At 38.3% G+C, this 22,929-nt stretch overlaps 2 protein-coding genes across 2 annotated transcripts; one reads left to right on the forward strand and one right to left on the reverse strand.

Moving 5' to 3' along the window:
• The first annotated feature begins 1,364 nt into the window (after window positions 1-1,364).
• On the forward strand, window positions 1,365-4,083 carry LOC124390002. Its single transcript, XM_046855675.1, has 3 exons — window positions 1,365-1,561; window positions 2,651-2,814; window positions 3,403-4,083. Exons 1-3 carry the CDS (start codon window positions 1,499-1,501, stop codon window positions 3,809-3,811), a joined length of 636 nt encoding a protein of 211 aa, XP_046711631.1. The 5' UTR covers window positions 1,365-1,498; the 3' UTR covers window positions 3,812-4,083.
• A 113-nt stretch (window positions 4,084-4,196) lies between these two features.
• LOC124389998 (procathepsin L-like) lies at window positions 4,197-10,993 on the reverse strand. The gene is made up of 8 exons (XM_046855669.1): window positions 10,912-10,993; window positions 10,596-10,696; window positions 10,372-10,514; window positions 6,373-6,564; window positions 6,026-6,217; window positions 5,427-5,592; window positions 5,117-5,222; window positions 4,197-4,838 (listed from the first exon to the last, which is right to left on the reverse strand). Exons 1-8 carry the CDS (start codon window positions 10,914-10,916, stop codon window positions 4,739-4,741), a joined length of 1,005 nt encoding a protein of 334 aa, XP_046711625.1. The 5' UTR covers window positions 10,917-10,993; the 3' UTR covers window positions 4,197-4,738.
• Between the last annotated feature and the right edge of the window lie 11,936 nt (window positions 10,994-22,929).

The raw sequence follows: 22,929 nt of genomic DNA on the forward strand, positions 1-22,929 counted from the left end.
CACTTCCTTAGTTCTAGGACACTTCCTTAGTTACCCCAATGATTTCCTGTACACTATATAATGCACACTCCCATTTAAAATTCGCGTCGCTTTGCCAACATTCCCTATTGTATAAGCTTTGTGCTGTCTGATGTGTTTATAAATTGTTAGTATTTGGACTCTTGCTGCACTTCTTTAATGAACTTTGCACCAACACTTTTGGATATTTAGATTGTAGAATGACAAACTCTTGTGAATGCATCACACATTTCTTGAGTCCTGTTTATTGCACTCGATGCAGTTCATATTATTATCTCTATAACTTACAAAAAATTATAACTACAAAATTCCATACAATTTTTTTGCAATTTTTTTTTATAGAATGTTAACAATTGTTAACAGCTTTATAGAAATAAATAATTACAAATATAAATTTTAACATTTGTCTCTATAACGTTTTTGTAAAAAAATAAAATAAAATACTTCCAGGACAAATGACAGAAGTGGAGGGATAGTTGGGAGCATTGTATTACTGTGCAAGGGGACTATTTGAGACTATTTAAGACCATACATGACATGAGATCTCTTGGTGTTAAACTCATTATAGTGGGATGCTATCTGTGTGGCATTAATGACATTGGTACTTTCATATTTCATTGGATACCATGGGGATACCCAGTTTCAAACTGGCTATAATGATTATGAGCTCATATCAAAATGTTTTAAGATTAGCTCTGTTTGCAAGAAAGTTCTTTTATTTATCTACATTTACACACTATCACCTTTAAAATAGAAACACGTTACTGAACACGTTACTTCACAAAAACAAGAAACCGGTATCGCCAAGCTGACACTCTTGGGCCCTTGAGCAAGGCTCTTAACCCTCTATGCTCCAGGGGTGGCATATCATGGCTCTGACCCCAGCTACTGAGCAAGCTTGGATATGCAAAGAACAAATTTGATTGTGCTGTAATGTGTATGTGACAAATAAAGGTTATTCTATTCTATTCTATTCTAAAAATTTAAGGGAGAGGTATACATACTGTATATATTCGTATATATATATACTTGCTGTCATATCAAAAGGTGGTAGGTTGGTAGCATTGGAGGAAGTACAGTACAGAATGATTGTGGTTAGCAATATTATACCTGTTTCTATGTAAATATTTCTTAATTTGCTACTATGTGTAACATTCACTGCTTTGTGTGTAGTAAAGTGTGTTATTATACGCTACATTACAATTATTTTGGATGCTATATAGTATCATCGATTCACTCCAGGCTAACCGCAGACCTCTTTGTTTCAAAGTGTGCTAGTAGCTATTACACTGGCTAATGACAAAGACCACTTTGAAAGTGAAAGCAAAAGTTATCCTGATCAAATTCCAAAGGGATACTTGTTTACTCCCTGAAATCTCCATTAAATATCGGTGCTTTCCTAAATTTTTTGTCAGTCCATGCTACCAAGGGCTATTACATACATAAGGTTTGTGAAGATCTCTGGAACCATTTTGTTAGTATGTGTGGAACCTGTGGATGGTCATGCTTCTGCTGCTATCGGAATAGGGCAAGCAAGACAGAGGTAAGTTTTTGAGGAAATGTAAGTGAATGATAATGAATAAGAATAATGAAATATGATAAATACACTTAAAGTGATAATTGTGGATTACTGGTATATTGAAGTTAATGGAATAAATATGTTAAAACCAATAAACAAATAATAAGCAATAAAACAATATTGCTATATTATTGCAATATTTGCAATATTGCAATAATTAGGCTTTTAGAATGACTCTATAGGCTCGCAGGGCACATTGCCTACTGAAGGCTTAATTTTTGTCACGATAGTGACAGTGCTGCTTACAGTATGTTTGCTGTTATACCAGAAGGTGGTATATATTAGTTGGTAGCATATTAGGGAAGAAACTTCACACATTTCTTTATTTGATTCTATGAGTAACTTACAATTCTTTTTTGTGTAGAATTGTGTGATATAAAACACTACTCTACAATCATTCTGGATGCTATGACTATTGATACAGACTACATTGTGAAACTGAAAGCAGATATTGTTTACGGGATAAAATTCCCAAGGTACTAAGGCTATAGAGAATTATTAGGCATAACATTGTGCAGGTATAGCTAAAAAGTATAATGCATACCAGTAATAAAAATGCCTGTTATTTGCTGATGCCAGAATCAGTTAATCTTGGGGTCCAGGAAGTGTGATTATTGTAGTAGCAAAGCGCATTAATAGGAAGTGAATACAGGCACTGACTCAGTGTGCAGGGGGTAACTACAAATGTATATATCAATAATAAGCTGCGTATGTTAAATGCATCAATATAAATATCTGTCGGAGCTGCCACAGTTGGGTCCTTAAGCAGGACCCTTAACCCTCAACTGCTCAGTTGCATAAATTATATAATTCGTAGACACTTTGAATAAGGGCATCTGCCAAATGCTATAAATGTTAATTTAAATAAATTAACAACCAAACACACATGACACATGTGACAAAAGAGATTGGAAAATGCCACACATGCAATGCTCCGAGGTGTCATCTCTTGACAGATATTCATTATGGAATAAAAGCATTCATTTTCTGTAGGTATTTTCTGTTCTGTATTTTTCAAGGTAGAGAATAATTTGTGTTTTTCCTTTTTAACAGATAACAAACACTACTAATATTAAAATAACACCTCCAGGTGTTACAGCTGGCGTGTCACTGAGTGGCACCAACATTGATCAAATATCCCGCAATATGAGCACAATATTAAACGTGTCCATTCAAATTACAAATTTCACGGACATGTACACCTTATCAAATCCAGAGTAAGTGCAAATTGTATTTTATACTACATTTTTACCTGTACAGTAACATAAAAAATTGTCTGTTTGTTTATTTTTCGATTATCTTAATTAAAGAATTTTTTTTTTTTAAAGCTTTCATTCTTTAAAAATACATTTTTCTAAATAAATTCAAATAAACTCTCTGTTACTTGTATGTTCATCCTCAAATCTTAATAATAACAAATTCTCATAAATGAAACCTGGTCTACATAAATGGAATCAAAAATATAAAATAAATACAATAAAAATATGATGCATATGATGCTTTCTTCTGTAAATAGTTACAGTACACTGCAGCTGCATTATACACTATATACACTACTATATACACTGTATACTCTGAGCTGACATTTTTATATGAAACAAACATTTTTTAATACTGTTGGTTCTGGACTAATCTTCACCTTCTTTTTTTATTGGACTTCCCCTAATTCAACAATACTGAGAATAATGAGATGTATACTTTCTTCTTTTTACGTCTGTTTTTGTTAATCTTAAAATGTATTATGTTAGACCTTAAATCTTTGACTATAATTGTTTGAATATATAATTTGATTCTTATTATTCTAGGAACTACACCGGCAGTGGTTATTGTTGCAATCCTCCTCAGCCTACAGTCCCAAAAAAGACCACTGAAGTCTGCTCCTTTACCAAACGCTCATATTCAATATATGGTTGCTCCGGAGTCCTGATGTACAAGATCCTTAATAATAACATGCACTCTGTCGGTAAACTTGCCATAATGTTCTCTGTACCTTACGACATTCGGTATGAAAACTATTTTGCTTTTGGTATTTATGAAGAGCAAATTTCATGTAATGAGACACTGTTCAATCAAATGTATTATGAGAGGGGTCCATTCACAAGAGCAAAAGCAACAGGGAATGAAATCATGCATTCTGGAGAAGGAATTAATGTGACTGGAACAATGTCCGCAGTAGGCAATGCAATAATAAAGGTTGAATTTCGTAAATTGTAGTCTTCAAGACAGGCACAAGTAAAACATTGTGGATTCAAGATAAGGGGCTTAGTCCAGGAGGATAAGGTAATTAATATGTCTATGAGCTAATAAACTACTAAACTAATCAGTAACAGCAATTTCTCTATTATGCATAGCATTATCTCTCATTAAAATTATTTCTATCCTACTGTGTACTAACACTGGTCTTAACTGTGCCTTTGTCAGCTGTAAAGATGTTATGCATGTATGTTATGAGTATGTTCTGTGTGTGTGTGTGTGTGTGTGTGTGTGTGTGTATATATATATATATATATATATATATATATATATATATATATATATATATATATATATATATATATACATACAATCTCATTATTAAATAAGTAGCCAAATTGTACAGTTTTTAACTTTATTAAAGTGTTTAATGCAAGTGATTAATAAAGGACATACATTTGTGTGCAAACGTTCATTATTTGGCCTAGAAGTTAACTACAACCTTAAACATTTTACACTTCTAGACAAATGATATTAAGGTAATAAATGACATGAGATAAATGAAAAGTAACAGATTGTTTAGAGCTGAGCATAATGAAGCTTAAATAACCATGTGCACTAAGATGTGTGGGTCAAATTACTTTTATTTAAGGTTTTTTATCTGACAGTTAAATTTCATAGTTTGATGGTACATAATATCTAATAACCCTTGATCATCAAGAAAGAGAAAAAAGGCAAAGGTTTTATAACAAAGAAAACTGAGTTTACAGATTAACAGTTCCAGTAGCCGCAGTAATGTCAGAATATCATTTTGTGTAATTATACGGTATAAGCACCATTAATTTATTGTTCATAAAGGTAAATGCTAGTGTCAAAAAGTAGAAGATATTATACTATAAGGTTTTGATGATAATTGTTCTGTAAATGTTCTATATGTCTTATTGATTTTCAAACCAAAGGATAGCTGGCATTTGTTGCAATACCACACTGGTTGTTCTTGTTCCTCGACATCATGATGTAGCCATTTTCGCCCCAGTTGAGACCCCAGCTGTGAAGTAGTTGTCGTTTTAGGAAGGAATTTAGTGGTTAACATGGATCACTGGCTGTATTTCTCAATTATATCATTTAACGTTAACAAACAATTTTAAGTAAAAATTTAAACAATGTAAACAATTATTTAAAATTATTTCATTGTTTGAGATATTTTGATAAAAAAATGTAAAGACAAAATACTATTATTATTATTATAATTATTATAAGTTGCAATACATGAAACATTAATATTTATAAATTAATTCATGGTTTTTCTTTTGTTTGATTTTTTACCTGTTCTTGACAAGCCAGTAGTCTTTCTTATGTTTTTCGCCATAACCAACAGCCAGGACACCATGATCCAGCCAAGTGCTGCTACACTTTGGCTCATTGTAGATACCTTTAAATCAGCCATACATTGGTTAATTATTCCATTATTACATACTCAATTCTTTTATATTTTAATCAGTATATGAGTGGACTAATGATATATATAAAAAATATATAATTAAATAGCAGCATTAAGATTCAGATTGTTCTGGCAGCATCAACAAGTACCAATTGGCAAAACAGGATTAGTATATTGGTTAAATATGAGACTCACCAGATTTATAGAGTTGGAAAGATGAGTGGCCTGCATCGATGGCGACAGAAATAGGTCCGATGGTGGCTACGGCCTCCTGTAAAGCTTTCTCATCTCCACTTTTTATATCCACATATCCAGTGCAGGTGGCTGCCACAGTGTCCGGGTTAAACCTGCAGTCGTTATCCTAAAAAGGAAAGAGGAACAGGGCATAACAGAGATCTAGACTATTGTATATTATGAAATTGTATGCTAGCTGGATTAATAATAAATTTACAATTTACTAAAACAGCTGTCATTCTCCAATGAGCAAGAAAGGGGATTTATGCAATTTCACAAAATTTCATTTATAGCATTTGGCAGATTTTCTAATTTAGTATTGTAATAACTGCTTTATTTTATAATAACTTTCAATTATTTAATTTCTAAAATTGAGCAGCTACAGGCCTTGTAGCTGTAAGGGCACCACAGTATCATCAGGTGATACTGGGATTTGAATTTACAACCTTCAAACAAAATGCTAAATTTTTACCTACTGTTTACCACTTTCCTACAAAATGTTTCATAACTAGTCATGCACATCTGTTTATCTGGTTAAAGTCTTTTCATGTTTTACTCACTATGGCCTCATAGGGGTAGGACTTCTCTGTGTCAATTCCATTGTTGTCTTTAACATAATCAAAAGCTGAGTTCATCAAGCCTCCCATGCAACCATAGTTCCCATAATCCCCTGAGCAGTCCACCAACTGCTGCTCACTCAGCGACACCAGCTTCCCCGTCTTCCTTCGAGTCTGACCTTCCAGTGCCCCTGTCTAACATTGAATAAATGTAAAACAGAGTGAAACAGAAATAAACATGCCTACACACACCACAAGCTAAAAACATAAACATTTGTTTAATCTAGAGGCTTTTAAGGTAAAAAGCAAGAATAAAAAGGCCATGTTGCATGTCTCAGCACTGTCCTTACCGCACTGAAGGCCCAGCATGAGCCGCAGTCTTTCTGGTCCTTAATCTTAGTCACGTAACCCTTTTTCCTCCAGTCCACAGTTTTTGGCAAAACACCTCCACCTCGGACAAATGTTAATGTACTGTGCTTCTTGGTCCTGTTAAAGGATCCCAAGCAGCCCTTAAACACAGATGCTCTGTACTCCTGATTATCCTGTTAGACATACAGTAAAGATGTAATTACAAATAACAGGTAGACAAATTCCTTTAATTTACAGTGCCTGCAGCATACATTATTATCCATCGTTGAAGTAACTCTTTGTTTAATATCAACATTAGATAATATATTTGTGTTATAAAATATTGTATCCTGTAGAAATTATTAAAATTTTATTATTGTATACATAAATTTCTAAACCCAGCCATTAGGGAGGCACAAGCCAGTGCATTCTTAGTGCCGGTCCCAAGCCCGGGTAAATGGGGAGGGTTGCGTTAGGAAGGGCATCCAGCGTAAAACATGTGCCAAATCAAATATGCGGATCACAAATGAGAATTTCATACCGGATCGGTCGAGGCCCGGGTTAACAACGACCGCCACAGGTATCGTTAGCCGACAGGGTACCGGTGGAAATTGGGCTACTGTTGGCGAAGGAGGAGAAGGAGAGGAGGAAGGCGTCTACAGAGGCGGCAGGAAAGGAGCAGTGTAGGAGAGTGGAGGTTAGGGTTGGTACTTTAAATGTCGGTACTATGACGGGGAAAGGGAGAGAGATAGCTGATATGATGGAGAGGAGAAAGGTAGATATGCTGTGTGTTCAGGAGACCAAGTGGAAAGGGAGTAAGGCCAGGAACATTGGAGGTGGATTTAAACTGTTTTATCATGGTGTGGATGGAAGAGAAATGGTGTAGGGGTGATTCTGAAGGAAGAGTACAGTAAGAGTGTAGTGGAGGTGAAGAGAGTTTCTGATAGGGTGATGATCGTGAAGGTGGAAGTTGAAGGGATGATGATAAATGTCATCAGTGCCTATGCTCCACAAGTTGGCTGTGAGATGGAGGAGAAGGAAAGATTCTGGAGTGAATTAGATGAAGTGGTAGATGGTGTACCTAGGAAAGAACGATTGGTGATTGGGGCAGACTTTAATGGGCATGTGGGTGAAGGAACAGAGGTGATGAGGAGGTGATGGGTAGGTATGGTTTTAAGGAGAGGAATGTGGAAGGGCAGATGGTGGTAGATTTTGCTAAAAGGATGGAAATGGCAGTGGTGAACACTTATTTTAAGAAGAAGGAGGATCATAGGGTGGCGTATAAAAGTGGAGGAAGGTGCACACAGGTGGACTATGTGCTATGCAGGAGATGCAACCTGAAGGAGATTGGAGACTGTAAGGTGTTGGCAGGGGACAGTGTAGCTAGACAGCATCGGATGGTGGTCTGTAGGATGGTTTTGGAGGTGAAGAAGAAGAGGAGGAGAGTGAGGACTGAAAGAAGAATAAGATGGTGGAAACTGAAGGAGGAAGAGTGTAGTGTGAGGTTCAGGGAAGAGGTCAGAGAGAGGCTCAGTGGTGTTAAGGAGGTGTTGGATGATTGGGCAACTACTGCAGGAGTGATGAGGAGGCAGCTAGAAAAGTACTTGGTGTGACATCTGGAAATAGAAAGGAAGACAAGGAGACGTGGTGGTGGAATGAGGAAGTGCAGGAGAGCATAAGGAGAAAGAGGTTGGCAAAACAGAAGTGGGATAGACAGAGTGATGAGAAAAGTAGGCAGGAGTACAAGGAGATGCGGCAGCAGGTTAAGAGGATGTGGCGAAAGCCAAGGAAAAGGCATATGAGGAGCTGTATGAGAGGTTGGACACTAAGGAAGGAGAAAAGGATTTATACAGATTGGCCAGGCAGAGGGACCGAGCTGGAAAGGATGTACTGCAAGTTAGAGCAGTAAAGGATGGAGAGGAAATGTGTTGACTAGTGAGGAGAGTGTGTTGAGAAGGTGGAGGAGTATTTTGAGCAGCTGATGAATGAGGAAAATCAGAGAGAGAAGGTTGGATGATGTGGAGTTGGTGAAGCAGGATGTAGATAGGATTAGTAAGGAGGAAGTGAGAGCAGCGATTAAGAGGATGAAGAGTGGAAAGTCGGTTGGACCAGATGACATACCGGTAGAAGCGTGGAGATGTTTAGGAGAGATGGCAGTGGGTTTTGACCAGATTGTTTAACAGGATTTTGGAAGGTGAGAAGATGCCTGAGGAATGGAGAAGGAGTGTGCTGGTACCGATCTTTAAGCATAAAGGAGATGTGCAGACCTGCAGTAACTACAGGGGAATTAAGTTGATCAGTCACACCATGAAGTTATGGGAAAGAGTAGTGGAAGCCAGGCTGAGAGAAGAGGTGACCATCTGTGAGCAACAGTATGGTTTCATGCCGAGGAAGAGCACCACAGATGCCTTATTTGCTTTGAGAATGTTGATGGAGAAGTATAGAGAAGGACAGAAGGAATTGCATTGTGTATTTGTGGATTTAGAGAAAGCCTACGACAGGGTGCCAAGAGAGGAGTTGTGGTATTGTATGAGGAAGTCAGGTGTGTCAGAGAAGTATGTGAGGGTGGTGCAGGACATGTATGAGGACAGTGTGACAGCAGTGAAGTGTGCAGTAGGTACGACAGACTGGTTTAGGGTGAAGGTTGGACTGCATCAAGGATCGGCCCTGAGCCCTTTCCTGTTTGCAGTGGTGATGGACAGGTTGACGGACGAGGTCAGACAGGAGTCTCCCTGGACTATGATGTTTGCGGATGATATTGTGATTTGTTGTGAGAGTAGGGAGCAGGTTGAGAAGAGCCTGGAGAGGTGGAGATATGCGCTGGAGAGAAGGGAATGAAACTCAGTAGGAGTAAGACAGAGTACATGTGTGTGAATGAGAGGGAGGGCAGTGGAGTGGTGCGGTTGCAGGGAGAAGAGCTTCAGAAGGTGGAGGAATTCAGGTACCTGGGGTCAACAGTGCAAAGTAATGGAGAGTGTGTTAGAGAAGTGAAGAAAAGAGTGCAGGCAGGGTGGAGTGGGTGGAGAAGAGTGACAGGAGTGATTTGTGATAGTAGGGTATCTGCAAAATGAAAGGAAAGTTTATAGGACTGTGGTGAGACCTGCGATGTTGTATGGATTAGAGACAGTGGCATTGAGTAAAAGACAGGAGGTGGAGCTGGAGGTAGCAGAGCTGAAGATGTTTTCATTGGGAGTGACGAGGATGGATAAGATTAGAAATGAGTTTATTAGAGGGACAGCGCATGTAGGATGTTTTGGTGACAAGGTGAGGGAGGCGAGATTGAGATGGTTTGGACATGTGCAGAGGAGGGACATGAATTATATTGGTAGAAGAATGCTGAGGATGGAGCCACCAGGTAGGAGGAAAAGAGGAAGGCCAAGAAGGAGGTTCATGGATGTGGTGAGGGAAGACATGCAGGTAGTTGGTGTAAAAGAGGCAGATGTAGAGGACAGGGTGGTATGGAGACTGATGATCCGCTGTGGCGACCCCTAATGGGAGCAGCCGAAAGAAGAAGAAGAAGAAGTATACATAAATTTCTACTGTAAAACAGAAAACTGTATTTATGTGTTAGGTCTTTTTCCTAACCTTTTAATTCCTCAATTGTCCATTTGATCCATTTTATTTTTAAACACACTTTTTTTGCCTGGTCAGATTTTAACCTGTATTGGACAGATGCTAGCTTGTATGCTTATTCTTTCTTTCTTTCTTTCGGCTTCTCCCATTAGGGGTCGCCACAGCGGACCATCCATATGTCTGATCTGGCACATGTTTTTACGCTGGATGCCCTTCCTAACGCAACCCTCCCCATTTATCTGGGCTTGGAACCGGCACTAAGGCTTGTGCAACCCTAATGGCTGGGGTTGGTTCCCTGACCGGGGATCGAACCCGGCCCGCAGCGGTGAGAGCGCCGCATCCTAACCACTAGACCACCAGGGAGCTAGCTTGTATGCTTGTATGCAGCTAATAGTATCCAGTGTACTGTATGTTTTTTTATTGCTCACCATGTCTGCAAAGAAGGTCATGCCGAGTCTGTAGCTCTTAATGCCCTGGTCAGCCAGGATGTTGTGTGCCAGGACCAGCTTACGATTTTCCATCCAAGTCATCTTGTGCTTATATTCCTCCTCTACGGTCTTATAGATCTTACCTAAGAAAAGAAGAAAAGAAATATTCAAAAGAGCAATATTTAGGGGGATTTTTTTTCCAATTGCTATACCAATGTTCTCACCAAACTTCAATTTCCAGACATCGAACTCCAGGTCTTCTTCATAGACACTGCCTGGACTGACCAGTCCCACAAGACTGGTGATGATGATCAAAATCTTCATTCTGCAAATAATACATTTAGTGTAAGTGTGTGTTTTCTTTATTTTACTGTCATTCAAAACTGCCAGTGTCATTTCCCCAAACTCATACTCACATCCTTTTCCTCATAAATAACATTCTATTTTACACAAAGTGTTTAGCTCATTAGATAAAACTCAGACTTTACTGTATTGAGCCAGTTTACTTAATCCTTATATCCAGATTTACATGGTACATACCTCATTTTGTGTGTTTCTTGAAACTTTCTTGACTTCTTCTACAAGCAGAGAGCTCACAGGCTTCCTGTCTGTATAACCCTGCTGTGGCTTTTATCAGCTGCTGCACGTGACCACAAAGAGTTTTTTTTTTGAGAAATTGTGTAACTTAAACATGAAATGATTGTACATGCTGGTGTAGCAATTGAGCTTAGTTTCTCGTAATGTATTGTTAAATTAGGGAAAGCGCAATGATATAGACGGTGAAACTTAGTCCAGAGCCGACCATATTAGAAAATGGAAGCATGTTTCATATAAAACATGAAATCTTTTTAATATTTTGATATTTAGGACACAACTAGTGTGTGTGTGTGTGTGTGTGTGTGTGTGTGTGTGTGTGTGTGTGTGTAAGTTTTTATATATATATATATATATATATATATATATATATATATATATATATATATATCAACAGACAAGCTCCTGTAGCTCAAATTGTATATATATATATATATATATATATATATATATATATATATATATATATATATATATACAATTTGAGCTACAGGAGCTTGTCTGTTGGATTGGACCAGTGGTCCACCTTTTTTTCCCTGCGTACAGTAATGTGCCATGGCCGCCCATGACCCTGTCACTGGTTCACCACTGTTTCTTCCTTGGACCACCTTGGATACTGACCACTGCAGACTGCAGTTTTGTGTCAGGGTCTGGACATTTTTGGGTTGTTTTTGCTTTGGCCACCAGATGCCGCCACTGGGCCCCTAGCCCCTACTCCCTAGCCCAGGGATGGGCAACCTTTTTGACTCACGGGCCACAATGGGTTCTAAATTTTGACAGAGGGGCCAATTTGCAATCAGAAATATTCAACCCCCTCACCTCAATAGACAATACATTGATGTTGATGAAAGGTAATGAAAATAAATGAAAAAAAAACTTGTGAAATAACAAACAATATTTATTAATACATATTTGAGTTATTTTGAGAACAAAAGTTGACTTAACTTTGAACTTCAAATAAAAATTGTTAGTCTTGTAACACATGAGCATGTGCAGTATTATTCAACCCCGAGCTTCGGTACCTTGTGGAGCGTCCTTTAGTTTTTATAACTTCTAACAAGTGTTTTCGATAAGTGCTGACAAGCTTCTTACACCTCTCGAGTGGAATCTTTGCCCATTCTTCACGTGCAAAAGCCTCTAACTCAGTGATGTTTGACGGCTTCCGTGCTGCAACTGCCTTCTTCAAATCCCACCAAAGATTTTCAATTGGATTTAAATCTGGTGACTGAGAAGGCCACTCCAGGACACTCCAGCATCTTTTCCCCAACCAAGCTTTGGTTGATTTGGAGGTGTGCTTGGGATCATTGTTTTGCTGGAAAATCCAATGATCAACAAGGTTTAATTTGTCAACAGAACGCATCACATTCTACTTCATAATGACCTGGTATTTCTGGGAATCCATGATACCAGGTACACAATCAAGATTGCCAGTTCCTGCCGCAGAAAAACAGCTCCACATCATTATTGACCCACCTCCATGCTTGACCGTGGGGATGGTATTCTTCTGGTCATAAGCCTGACCTTGTGCACTCCAGACATACCGCTGGTCCATATGACCAAAAAGTTCCAGTTTGGTTTCATCAGTCCATAGAACTGTCTCCCAGAACTCTGTGGTTTTATCCAAATTCCTCCTGGCATATTCTAGTCAACTCCTGATGTTCCTTGAGGTCAAGAGTGGAGTGGATTTTTATTTACAAATCCCTAAAACTCTATAGGGTTTAATATTTCTGATTGCAAGTATATATATATATATATATATATATATATATATATATATATATATATATATATATATATATATATATATACAGTGCCCTCCACAATTATTGGCACCCCTAACAATTCCTCTGAAAAATTTAATTGTTTTTTTTTTTATATATTTTCTGTAGTTGCTAAGGTTGGTCAGGGTATCTAGGGACTTTTAATTAGTAATTCATGATTTCCTGTTTCCTGGGGTATAAATATGACGTGACACAGAGGCCTAATTCTCTTACCCATTTGTCAACATGGCAAAGACAAGAGAACACACCATTCAAGTAAGGCAGATGTGTGTCGACCTTCATAAGTCAGGCAATGGCTACAAGAAAATAGCCACTCGCCTTAACTTGCCGGTATCTACAGTCAGAGGAATCATTAAGAAGTTTAAAACAACTGGAACAGTGACAAACAAGGCTGGAAGAGGTCCCAAGTTTATCTTGCCACAACGCACAGTGAGGAGGATGGTAAGAGAAGTAAAAAAATTTCCCAAGCTCACCGTCACAGAATTGCATCAAAGAGTGGCATCTTGGGGTCACAGAGTCTCCAAAACAACCATCAGACGCTCTCTACATGCCAACAAGCTGTTTGGGAGGCATGCAAGGAAAAAGCCTTTTCTCACTAACACTCACAAACGTAAACGTCTGGAGTTTGCTAAGCGGTACTGGGACTTCAACTGGGATCGTGTGCTTTGGTCAGATGAGACTAAGATTGAGCTTTTTGGCAACAAACACTCTAAGTGGGTCTGGCGTAAAACAAAAGATGAGTATGCCGAAAAGCACCTCATGCCCACCGTGAAGTATGGTGGAGGATCTGTGATGCTGTGGGCCTGTTTCTCTTCCAAAGGCCCTGGGAACCTTGTTAGGGTGCATGGCATTATGAGCGCTTTGAAGTACCAGGATATTTTAAATAAAAACCTGATGGCCTCTGCCAGAAAGCTGAAGATGGGTCGTCATTGGGTCTTTCAGCAGGATAATGATCCAAAACATGTGGCAAAATCTACACAAAAGTGGTTCAGCAGTCACAAACTCAAGGTCCTCCCATGGCCATCTCAGTCCCCAGACCTCAACCCAATCGAAAACCTGTGGGGCGAGCTAAAGAGAAGAGTGCATAAGAGAGGACCCAGGACACTGGATGATCTAGAAAGATTGTGCAAAGAAGAATGGTCAAAATCCTCTCTCTGTGTTCTCCAATCTTGTGAAATGTTATAGGAGGAGATTAAGTGCTGTCTTGTTGGCAAAAGGAGGTTGTACAAAGTATTAACATCAGGGTGCCAATAATTGTGGCACACATGATTTCAATTTTTTTTTCTAAATGTGTGATTTTTACCACCAAAGTAATGTACTTAAATAAAGGTTGGATTTTCTCTTTTTTGCATTTGGGTTCTATGTTGTTTTAAAAAAGGAAAATTTTTAGAAGTCCACGACCACATCTTAAACAGGGTGCCAATAATTGTGGAGGGCACTATATATATATATATATATATATATATATATATATATATATATATATATATATATATATATATATATATATATATATATATATATACAGTACAGACCAAAAGTTTGGACACACCTTCTCATTCAAAGAGTTTTCTTTATTTTCATGACTATGAAAATTGTAGATTCACACTGAAGGCATCAAAACTATGAATTAACACATGTGGAATTATATACATAACAAAAAGTGTGAAACAACTAAAAATATGTCATATTGTAGGTTCTTTAAAGTAGCATTTTCTTGGCATTCTCTTGATGTTTACACAAATGAGTAAGAGCAGTTAACAGTGCTGGTCAAGGACACATTTCTGGAAGCCTGGTTTCTTAATCCTATTATTAATTTTATTGTGTTGTACATTTAATAGAATTAGTAATAGGTTTAGGAAACCAGGCTTTCAGAAATGTGTCCTTGACCAGCACTGTTAACTGGTCTTACTCATTTGTTGATTTTGAAAGAAAGGGAAAAGGCTGGGTGATGCCCCCTGTGGGACTCTGTAACAAAGTGGCGCTCCCTGCGGGACTCTGGAGTGAAACAGTGCCCTCTCTGGTGCCCCTTAGCAGGGCTCGGGAGTAGAGCGACATCCTCAAATGAAGCAACGTCCTAAGTGGCTGAAGAGCAGAGCGACGCCTGTAGCATCTCAGGCAGGCTAAAGGGTGTTCTTTTTAATGCACAGAAAGAGTTCCAGGTGGAGCTCTGAGGATGGGCAACCCCCCAGCAGGTGTCAGGGGCAAGGCAGCACCCTCAGTGGACAATCAAGGCTGAGCGGGACCCCTAGCGAGATTCAGCAAAAGAGCAAAAGTGAGTCTAAACTGGGGAATCAGGGAGACAGAGCAGAACAGGGATCAGAAACAGGAGTTAAGAAGAGGAAATTAGGGCGGACAGAATGGTAATAATAATCTTAGGGATGTAAGGAAATGGTGAGTTTCAAGACCATCAAGAAACACTTCAGGAACTACTTTTATAATGACAATAATAGAAGATTGGATTAATTTAACTGATATAAAAAATATATATTAAATATATATATATATATATAAAATATATAATATATTTTTCACACCTGAAAAGGCTGGGAGCACTGTAAGAGTCATGTTTTTTGACTTCTCTAGTGCTTTTAACACTATCCAACCTGCGCTCCTAAGGGATAAGATGGTGTACATGGGAGTGGACCATCATCTGTCTGTCTGGATACTGGACTATCTCACAGACCGACCACAGTATGTGAGGACTCGTTACTGTGAGTCTGACATGATTGTCTGCAACACTGGAGCCCCGCAGGTTACGGTTCTAGCCCCGTTCCTCTTCACCATCTACACTGCAGACTTCATGTTTAGCTCAGCAACCTGTCACCTGCAGAAGTTCTCTGATGACTCTGCCATCGTCGGTCTGATCACGGATGATGATGACGGGGAGTACAGAGGATTTATACAGAACGTTGTGCTGCCTCCAGATAAATGCAGGGAAAACCAAAGAACTGATGGTGGATTTTGCGTAGGCACAAACACACTTCATCATTACCATCAGTGAACATTCAGAGAAAGGACATTGTGAGAGTGGACTCTTACAAATACCTGGGTGTTCATCTAAACAGCAAACTGGACTGGACAGACAACACTGGGGCAATTTATAAGAAAGGCCAGAGCAGACTCTTTCTGCTGAGGAGACTAAGGTCTTTTGGAGTGCAGGGAGAGTCCAATTCTTTGGTGTGGTCTGCTGGAGCAGCAGCATCTCTACTGCAGACAGGAAGAGACTGGACAAGCTGATCAGAAAGGCCAGCTCAGTCCTGGGGATTCCCCTGTACACTGTACAGGAGGTGGGAGAAAGGAGGATGGTAGAAAAACATCATCATCATCATTGCTGGAGAACGTCTCTCACCCCCTGTATGAAACCGTTTCATCGTTGAGCAGCTCCTTTATTGACAGACTGTCACATACTAAGTGTCTGAAGGAGCGTTACAGAAGGTCTTTTCTCCCTGCTGCTATTAGACTTTACAATCAAAGCTGCTCCCAGTAAACCAGTCAACATAATACTCACTGTTATTACTGTGTAACTGTGTAATAATACCACCTGTGTGCAATATTACTTGCAATACATGCGCAACCAATTACTAGTGGTCTCTTTTTTCCTTATTTGTATTTAAACATTGTGTTGTGTATATACTTTATACTACAGTATGTGTTTATTCTTTTATACATTTGCATTTATTTTTTCTTTGCTGCATGGAGTATATTAGCACCATATATTAAAGTTCTGTTTAAAGTAATTGAAGTAAAATGACAGTACCAAAATTGTTAGCACTGTCACACACATACGAGCACATCCGATTATTCAATTTCAGCTTTTCAGTAAAAAGAAAAAAAAACATATCCATCCATGTATATCTATTTATACAGTGGAGCTCAAAATAAGAAAAAAATTTATGAACATTAGATTTTTTTTTAGAATTATTGTAATCTTCATAGTTCAAAATTGTAAGGAATTTTAGTTGTGGCTATACCGTGCTAGTAGAAAAGTATTTAAAATAACCAAGACACTACAACAAAAAACCTTTATTTTTTGTTAAACACATTGATTAAAATTATAGAACAGCAATGATTGTAGCATGAGGAAAGAGATTAAAACAACATTTTCTGTATGTTACAGCAATCAAAAATTTGTAGGAAGTGTACAGGCACTTGCTTTTAATGACTTCAGCACATCTGCGGCCAAAGGCCATCACTACTCTCTCATGCTGCTCTGGTGTCATTCTTGTCCACTCTTCTTCTAGTCTCCTACACAGCTTGGTGACTGTAATAAGTTTCTTAGCCATAACTTATGCTGTCACCAACGATAATAAGAAGCCATAACTTCATAACTGTCACCACATATTTTCCAAAGATTTTTAATTAGGTTTAGCTCCGGACTCTGGCCTGGCCATTTAATTATTTCAAAGATACTGCTCTGCCCTGAATGAATGAAGACAAATTGTGTGTTTTGCACAAGTATAAATGGTTCATTAAAAACTTAACAACTGTTTTGAACTGTTTTGGCATTTGGGTTCTATGTTGTTTTAAAAAAGGAAAATTTTTAGAAGTCCACGACCACATCTTAAACAGGGTGCCAATAATTGTGGAGGGCACTATATATATATATATATATATATATATATATATATATATATATATATATATATATATATATATATATATATATATATATATATATATATACACAGTACAGACCAAAAGTTTGGACACACCTTCTCATTCAAAGAGTTTTCTTTATTTTCATGACTATGAAAATTGTAGAGTCACACTGAAGGCATCAAAACTATGAATTAACACATGTGGAATTATATACATAACAAAAAGTGTGAAACAACTAAAAATATGTCATATTGTAGGTTCTTTAAAGTAGCATTTTCTTGGCATTCTCTTGATGCCTACACAAATGAGTAAGAGCAGTTAACAGTGCTGGTCAAGGACACATTTCTGGAAGCCTGGTTTCTTAATCCTATTATTAATTTTATTGTGTTGTACATTTAATAGAATTAGTAATAGGTTTAGGAAACCAGGATTTCAGAAATGTGTCCTTGACCAGCACTGTTAACTGGTCTTACTCATTTGTTGATTTTGAAAGAAAGGGAAAAGGCTGGGTGATGCCTGTGGGACTCTGTAACAAAGTGGCGCTCCCTGCGGGACTCTGGAGTGAAACAGTGCCTCTCTGGTGCCCCTTAGCAGGGCTCGGGAGTGGAGCGACATCCTCAAATGAAGCAACGTCCTAAGTGGCTCAAGAGCAGAGCGACGCCTGTAGCATCTCAGGCAGGCTAAAGGGTGTTCTTTTTAATTCACAGAAAGAGTTCCAGGTGGAGCTCTGAGGATGGGCAACCCCCCAGCAGGTGTCAGGGGCAAGGCAGCACCCTCAGTGGACAATCAAGGCTGAGCGGGACCCCTAGCGAGATTCAGCAAAGAGCAAAAGTGAGTCTAAACTGGGGAATCAGGAGACAGAGCAGAACAGGGATCAGAAACAGGAGTTAAGAAGAGGAAATTAGGGCGGACAGAATGGTAATAATAATCTTAGGGATGTAAGGAAACGGTGAGTTTCAAGACAAATCAAGAAAACACTTCAGGAACTACTTTTATAATGACAATAATAGAAGATTGGATTAATTTAACTGATATAAAAAATATATATTAAATATATATATAAAATATATAATATATTTTTCACACCTGGAAAAGGCTGGGAGCACTGTAAGAGTCATGTTTTTTGACTTCTCTAGTGCTTTTAACACTATCCAACCTGCGCTCCTAAGGGATAAGATGGTGTACATGGGAGTGGACCATCATCTGTCTGTCTGGATACTGGACTATCTCACAGACCGACCACAGTATGTGAGGACTCGTGACTGTGAGTCTGACATGATTGTCTGCAACACTGGAGCCCCGCAGGTTACGGTTCTAGCCCCGTTCCTCTTCACCATCTACACTGCAGACTTCATGTTTAGCTCAGCAACCTGTCACCTGCAGAAGTTCTCTGATGACTCTGCCATCGTCGGTCTGATCACAGATGATGATGACGGGGAGTACAGAGGATTTATACTTATATATATATATATTCTCCTATTGAAATAAATTCAATGAGACGTTTCTTATAGTCATCTAACAGTTTCTGACATTGACTAAAAGAAAGTTCCTCCACTCCTCAATGAAGAATTCTTTCAGCTGTGTGATGTTTGAGAGGTTTCTTGCATGCACAGTCCGTTTCAAATCACCCAACAGGATCTCATTGGGATTAAGATCCGGGCTTTGACTTAGCCATTCCAAAATTATTCACGTTTAAATTTTTCAGCCAGTCCTTGGTGGATTTACGTGTCATTGTCATGTTGCAAGGACCAATTCTGCTTTAGCTTAATTTTTTTTGTGAAATATTTTCACTTTCAGGATCTCATGCTGCATCTCAATGCTTTGGAAACGCGATTGCATTGTCCACACTCTGAAATAATGTGTTATCAGTCAAACTGGACTGGAAATAAGCACTCTCCACGACCAGGAAGCTATAAAAAATCACATGGAGTGAAGCCGGCGCCAGCTTCTGTTTGTTCATGAAGCGCTCTGCGTGTGCTCTGCTCACAAATGGACCTTGCAGAGGATTTCAAGACGGGCTTCTTCGGAAGCATGCCTTTCGGCGGTTTCTTCCCCCTGTGACGAGAGCATCCAGCTCCACCTCTCTTACTCTGAAGGGGCGGTTGGGGGGGGCTACGGGTGTGGCTTGCTTGGGAGCAGAGCACGTTAGTTTGATCACAAGGGAGCCGGCTGCGCACATTTCATGTATGATTCAGTTCAGGTCTCGTTCGCTTGTTTTGAGCAGGCTCTTGTCATGGAACAGGAAATAAGCACTCTCCTAAGGAAGGAGGCCATCGAGGTGGTCCCTCTATCCCTCCAGGGGAGTGCTGACCCTCAAGCAGGTCATGTCTCAGATCAGACCTGAGGACTTGTTTATCATCTGTCCAAAGCACATTATTCCAGAAGTCTTGGCGTTTGTCTCTGTGTTTTTGCCAAACTTTAGTCTTGCCCTCATGTTTTCCTCAGAGAGCAAAGGTTTTTTCCTTGCACACCTCCTATGATAATTGAAGTTGTGCAGTCTCTTTCTGATTGTAGATTCATGCAATTTGACATCAATTATAGCAAAAGCTTGCTACAGGTGCTGTTTTTGGAGACTTCCATAAACATCCTGTTGGCTGCTCTCAGAGTGAATTTGCTTAGATGGCCTGACCTGGCAATGTTGGCAGCAGTTTAAATGTTCACCACTTGTAAATGATTTTCCGGACAGTGGAATAACTGATTACAAATTATTTTGAGATCTTTTTTTTTTTTTTATATCTTTTACCAGATTTATAAGCAACAACAATCTTCAACAATTAAAAGCAAACTAAACTAAATGTCTGAGGTTTAAATAACGCAAGACTCCTTAAAAATGCTATGTAATAGTGTTCTAATAATTTGCACCTGATGTGATACACTAGAACAAATACATTTGGGGGTGTCCTTACTTTTTTGCTCACATGGGTAACTAATTGTGCTACGATTTACTCACTCTGGCCTCATAAGGGTAGGACTCCTCTGTGTCAATTCCATAGGCTTCAATGTATTTAAAGGCCTGGTCCATCTGGCCTCCCTTACATCCCATGTTCCCATACTGATGGGAGCAGTCAACCAACTGCTGCTCACTCAGTGACACCAGCTTACCTGTCTTCCTAAATGTCTGGCCCTCCAATGACCCAGTCTATGAGAGGATAGATGATATAGGAAGAGTTTAAAAACAACAGTAAATAGAGTGTAGCAGAGAGGTCTATTCACAATAGATATTATTCCTGCAATTCTTGTCTGTGTAATATTGATTGGTGACAGATTAGAAATTAAGAAAACAATCTGCAGTAACAAACAACTTTGCCCTTACCGCACTGAAGGCCCAGCAAGAGCCACAATTCATTTGGTCCTTAACCTCAGTCACATAGCCTTTTTTCCTCCAGTCCACAGTTTGTGGGAGATCGATTCCTCCTTCCTGTCGAAGGAATGTAGCTGCAATGTGTTTCTGGGTCCTGTTGAAGGATGCCAGACAGTCTTGTAGCACAGATTCTCTGTACTCCTGGTTACTCTGTTGGAGAAGCAGTGAAATTAGTTTTTAAGAGATAATTTGTTCTTACTCATGCAGCTTATATGCAATAGGCAGCAGTAAAGGGGATGCTTTCTGTTTTATAAAATTTTTTTTTTTTGTATTCTTATAATTCATTTACGTTTTTCTACAGTTTTTCAGGTTGCTGTGAACTCACTTTGTTATTTTGAAGACAAAGGTCAAAGAGAAGAATGGCAGCAGACAAATTGTTTGCTTGCTTATGAGGAAATACACATCATTATCACTTACAAATATCTAAGTATCAGTATCTGAGTTGATTTCTTGATTTTATCCCAGAGTGGAATAATATTTTTTGAGAACAAATTTAATTTCAGATAAAGATTCTTCATAAATTTAATGGGTTGGATTAAAACCTATAGGGCTGTTCCTCAGGCATACATTTGACATCTTTATACTATAAGCATACTGCATTTGCATATCATGATCTTCTCACCATGTCTGCAAAGTTGTTCATGCCGAGTCTGTAGCTCTTAATGCCCTGGTCAGCCAGCATGTTGTGTATCAGGACCAGTTTTCGATTTTCAAGCCAAGTCATCTTACGCTGAGATTCCTCTTCTACAGACTTATAGGTCTTACCTAGAAAGAGAAAAAAATTATTAGACTTGTCTTTTCAAAAGGTAGTTGGTCTTTTAATTGCATTATTTGTTAAAATGTAAGACAAACAATCCAGAAGAGTTTGGATTTACATAAATGCCTGACTCTGATTAGTCGTAAGAAAATCCTCACCAAACTTGATTTTCCAGGCATTAAACTCCAGGTCCTCCAGGGAGATGCTGGCTGCACTGGCCACAATAGCCACAAGAGTGGTAAAAACCAAAACCCTCATTCTGCAAATAATGAGAATATTCACTTTCTTTATCTTTTTGTATAAAATGTTTTTAATCCTTGTTGTTTGAATTTTTATTACATTTTAAACATAACTGTTCTTTAAACAACAATTTTTTTTGTTGGATGAAACTTGTCATGTAATGTATAATGTTCTTTTCTGTCACTAGGTGGTTCTCTTAGACTCTGCTCAGATTATTACATTTTCAAGAAAAAACTTTTTTGTTGGTCTGTTAGCGTCACGTGCTAGCCATCATCGGTCCTCCAGAATGATTTGAACTTGCTCTAAATCTTTCTTAAAATCTGTTGTGTAAAATCACTTTCTACTTTGAAGTATTTTGACCTCCATGGGATCATTATAATAAACTATTAGATTATTTTGATGTATTAGCTGAAGATTATTTCAAATAAGAAATAATTAACTATTATTTTAATTTTCACATTTTCATAATAAGCCCACCAGACATATAAAACATATGCACATATAGTCTCAGAGATCAGAGTTGTGCTTTCTACAATAGTTCTATAATATCTGATTAAGTTAGTTTCTTGACAGTTCATTTACAGATACAGACCAAAGTAACTGAGGAGCTCAGACAATACTTGTTCTTAGGTTTATTAAAAGAACTAAAAAAAATCCCACAAATTCTTTGATTTAAATACCAACTCACAATTATCTTATAAATTATAGATAAAGATGCAACAGTTTATTTTTTGTCTATTTTTTTTTTTAACAGAACAGTAATGGTGGTAAGTGATCAGCCACTTAGCCCAGCCACTTACCCTGTGTCTTCAACACGTGTAAAATTACACACAAGTCTGGGTTCACATGGTACATACCTCCTTTGATAAATCCTTCTATGAACAGAGTGCTGTCTGAGACTTTATATAGAGAAGAGGACGGCTTTGGGCATGATACACTATGTCATATGTTATGGAATGATGTACGTATACGTATATATATATATATATATATATATATATATATATATATATATATATATATATATATATATATATATATATATATGCTTATTGCAACACTATTTAACTAGCTAGCTACAATTTCACGATATACAATAATATGTATATATATACCGCTCCTGCTTTGTGCTGAATTTCACTATGAACTCCTGTTCAGGTGAAGATTTGTTCTCCAGGCACCATCTCTCACGTTTTTTTATCTTCTGTTGGTATGCAGTCTCG

This window comes from Silurus meridionalis, chromosome 8 (assembly GCF_014805685.1).
Source record: "Silurus meridionalis isolate SWU-2019-XX chromosome 8, ASM1480568v1, whole genome shotgun sequence".
Classification (NCBI taxonomy): domain Eukaryota; kingdom Metazoa; phylum Chordata; class Actinopteri; order Siluriformes; family Siluridae; genus Silurus; species Silurus meridionalis.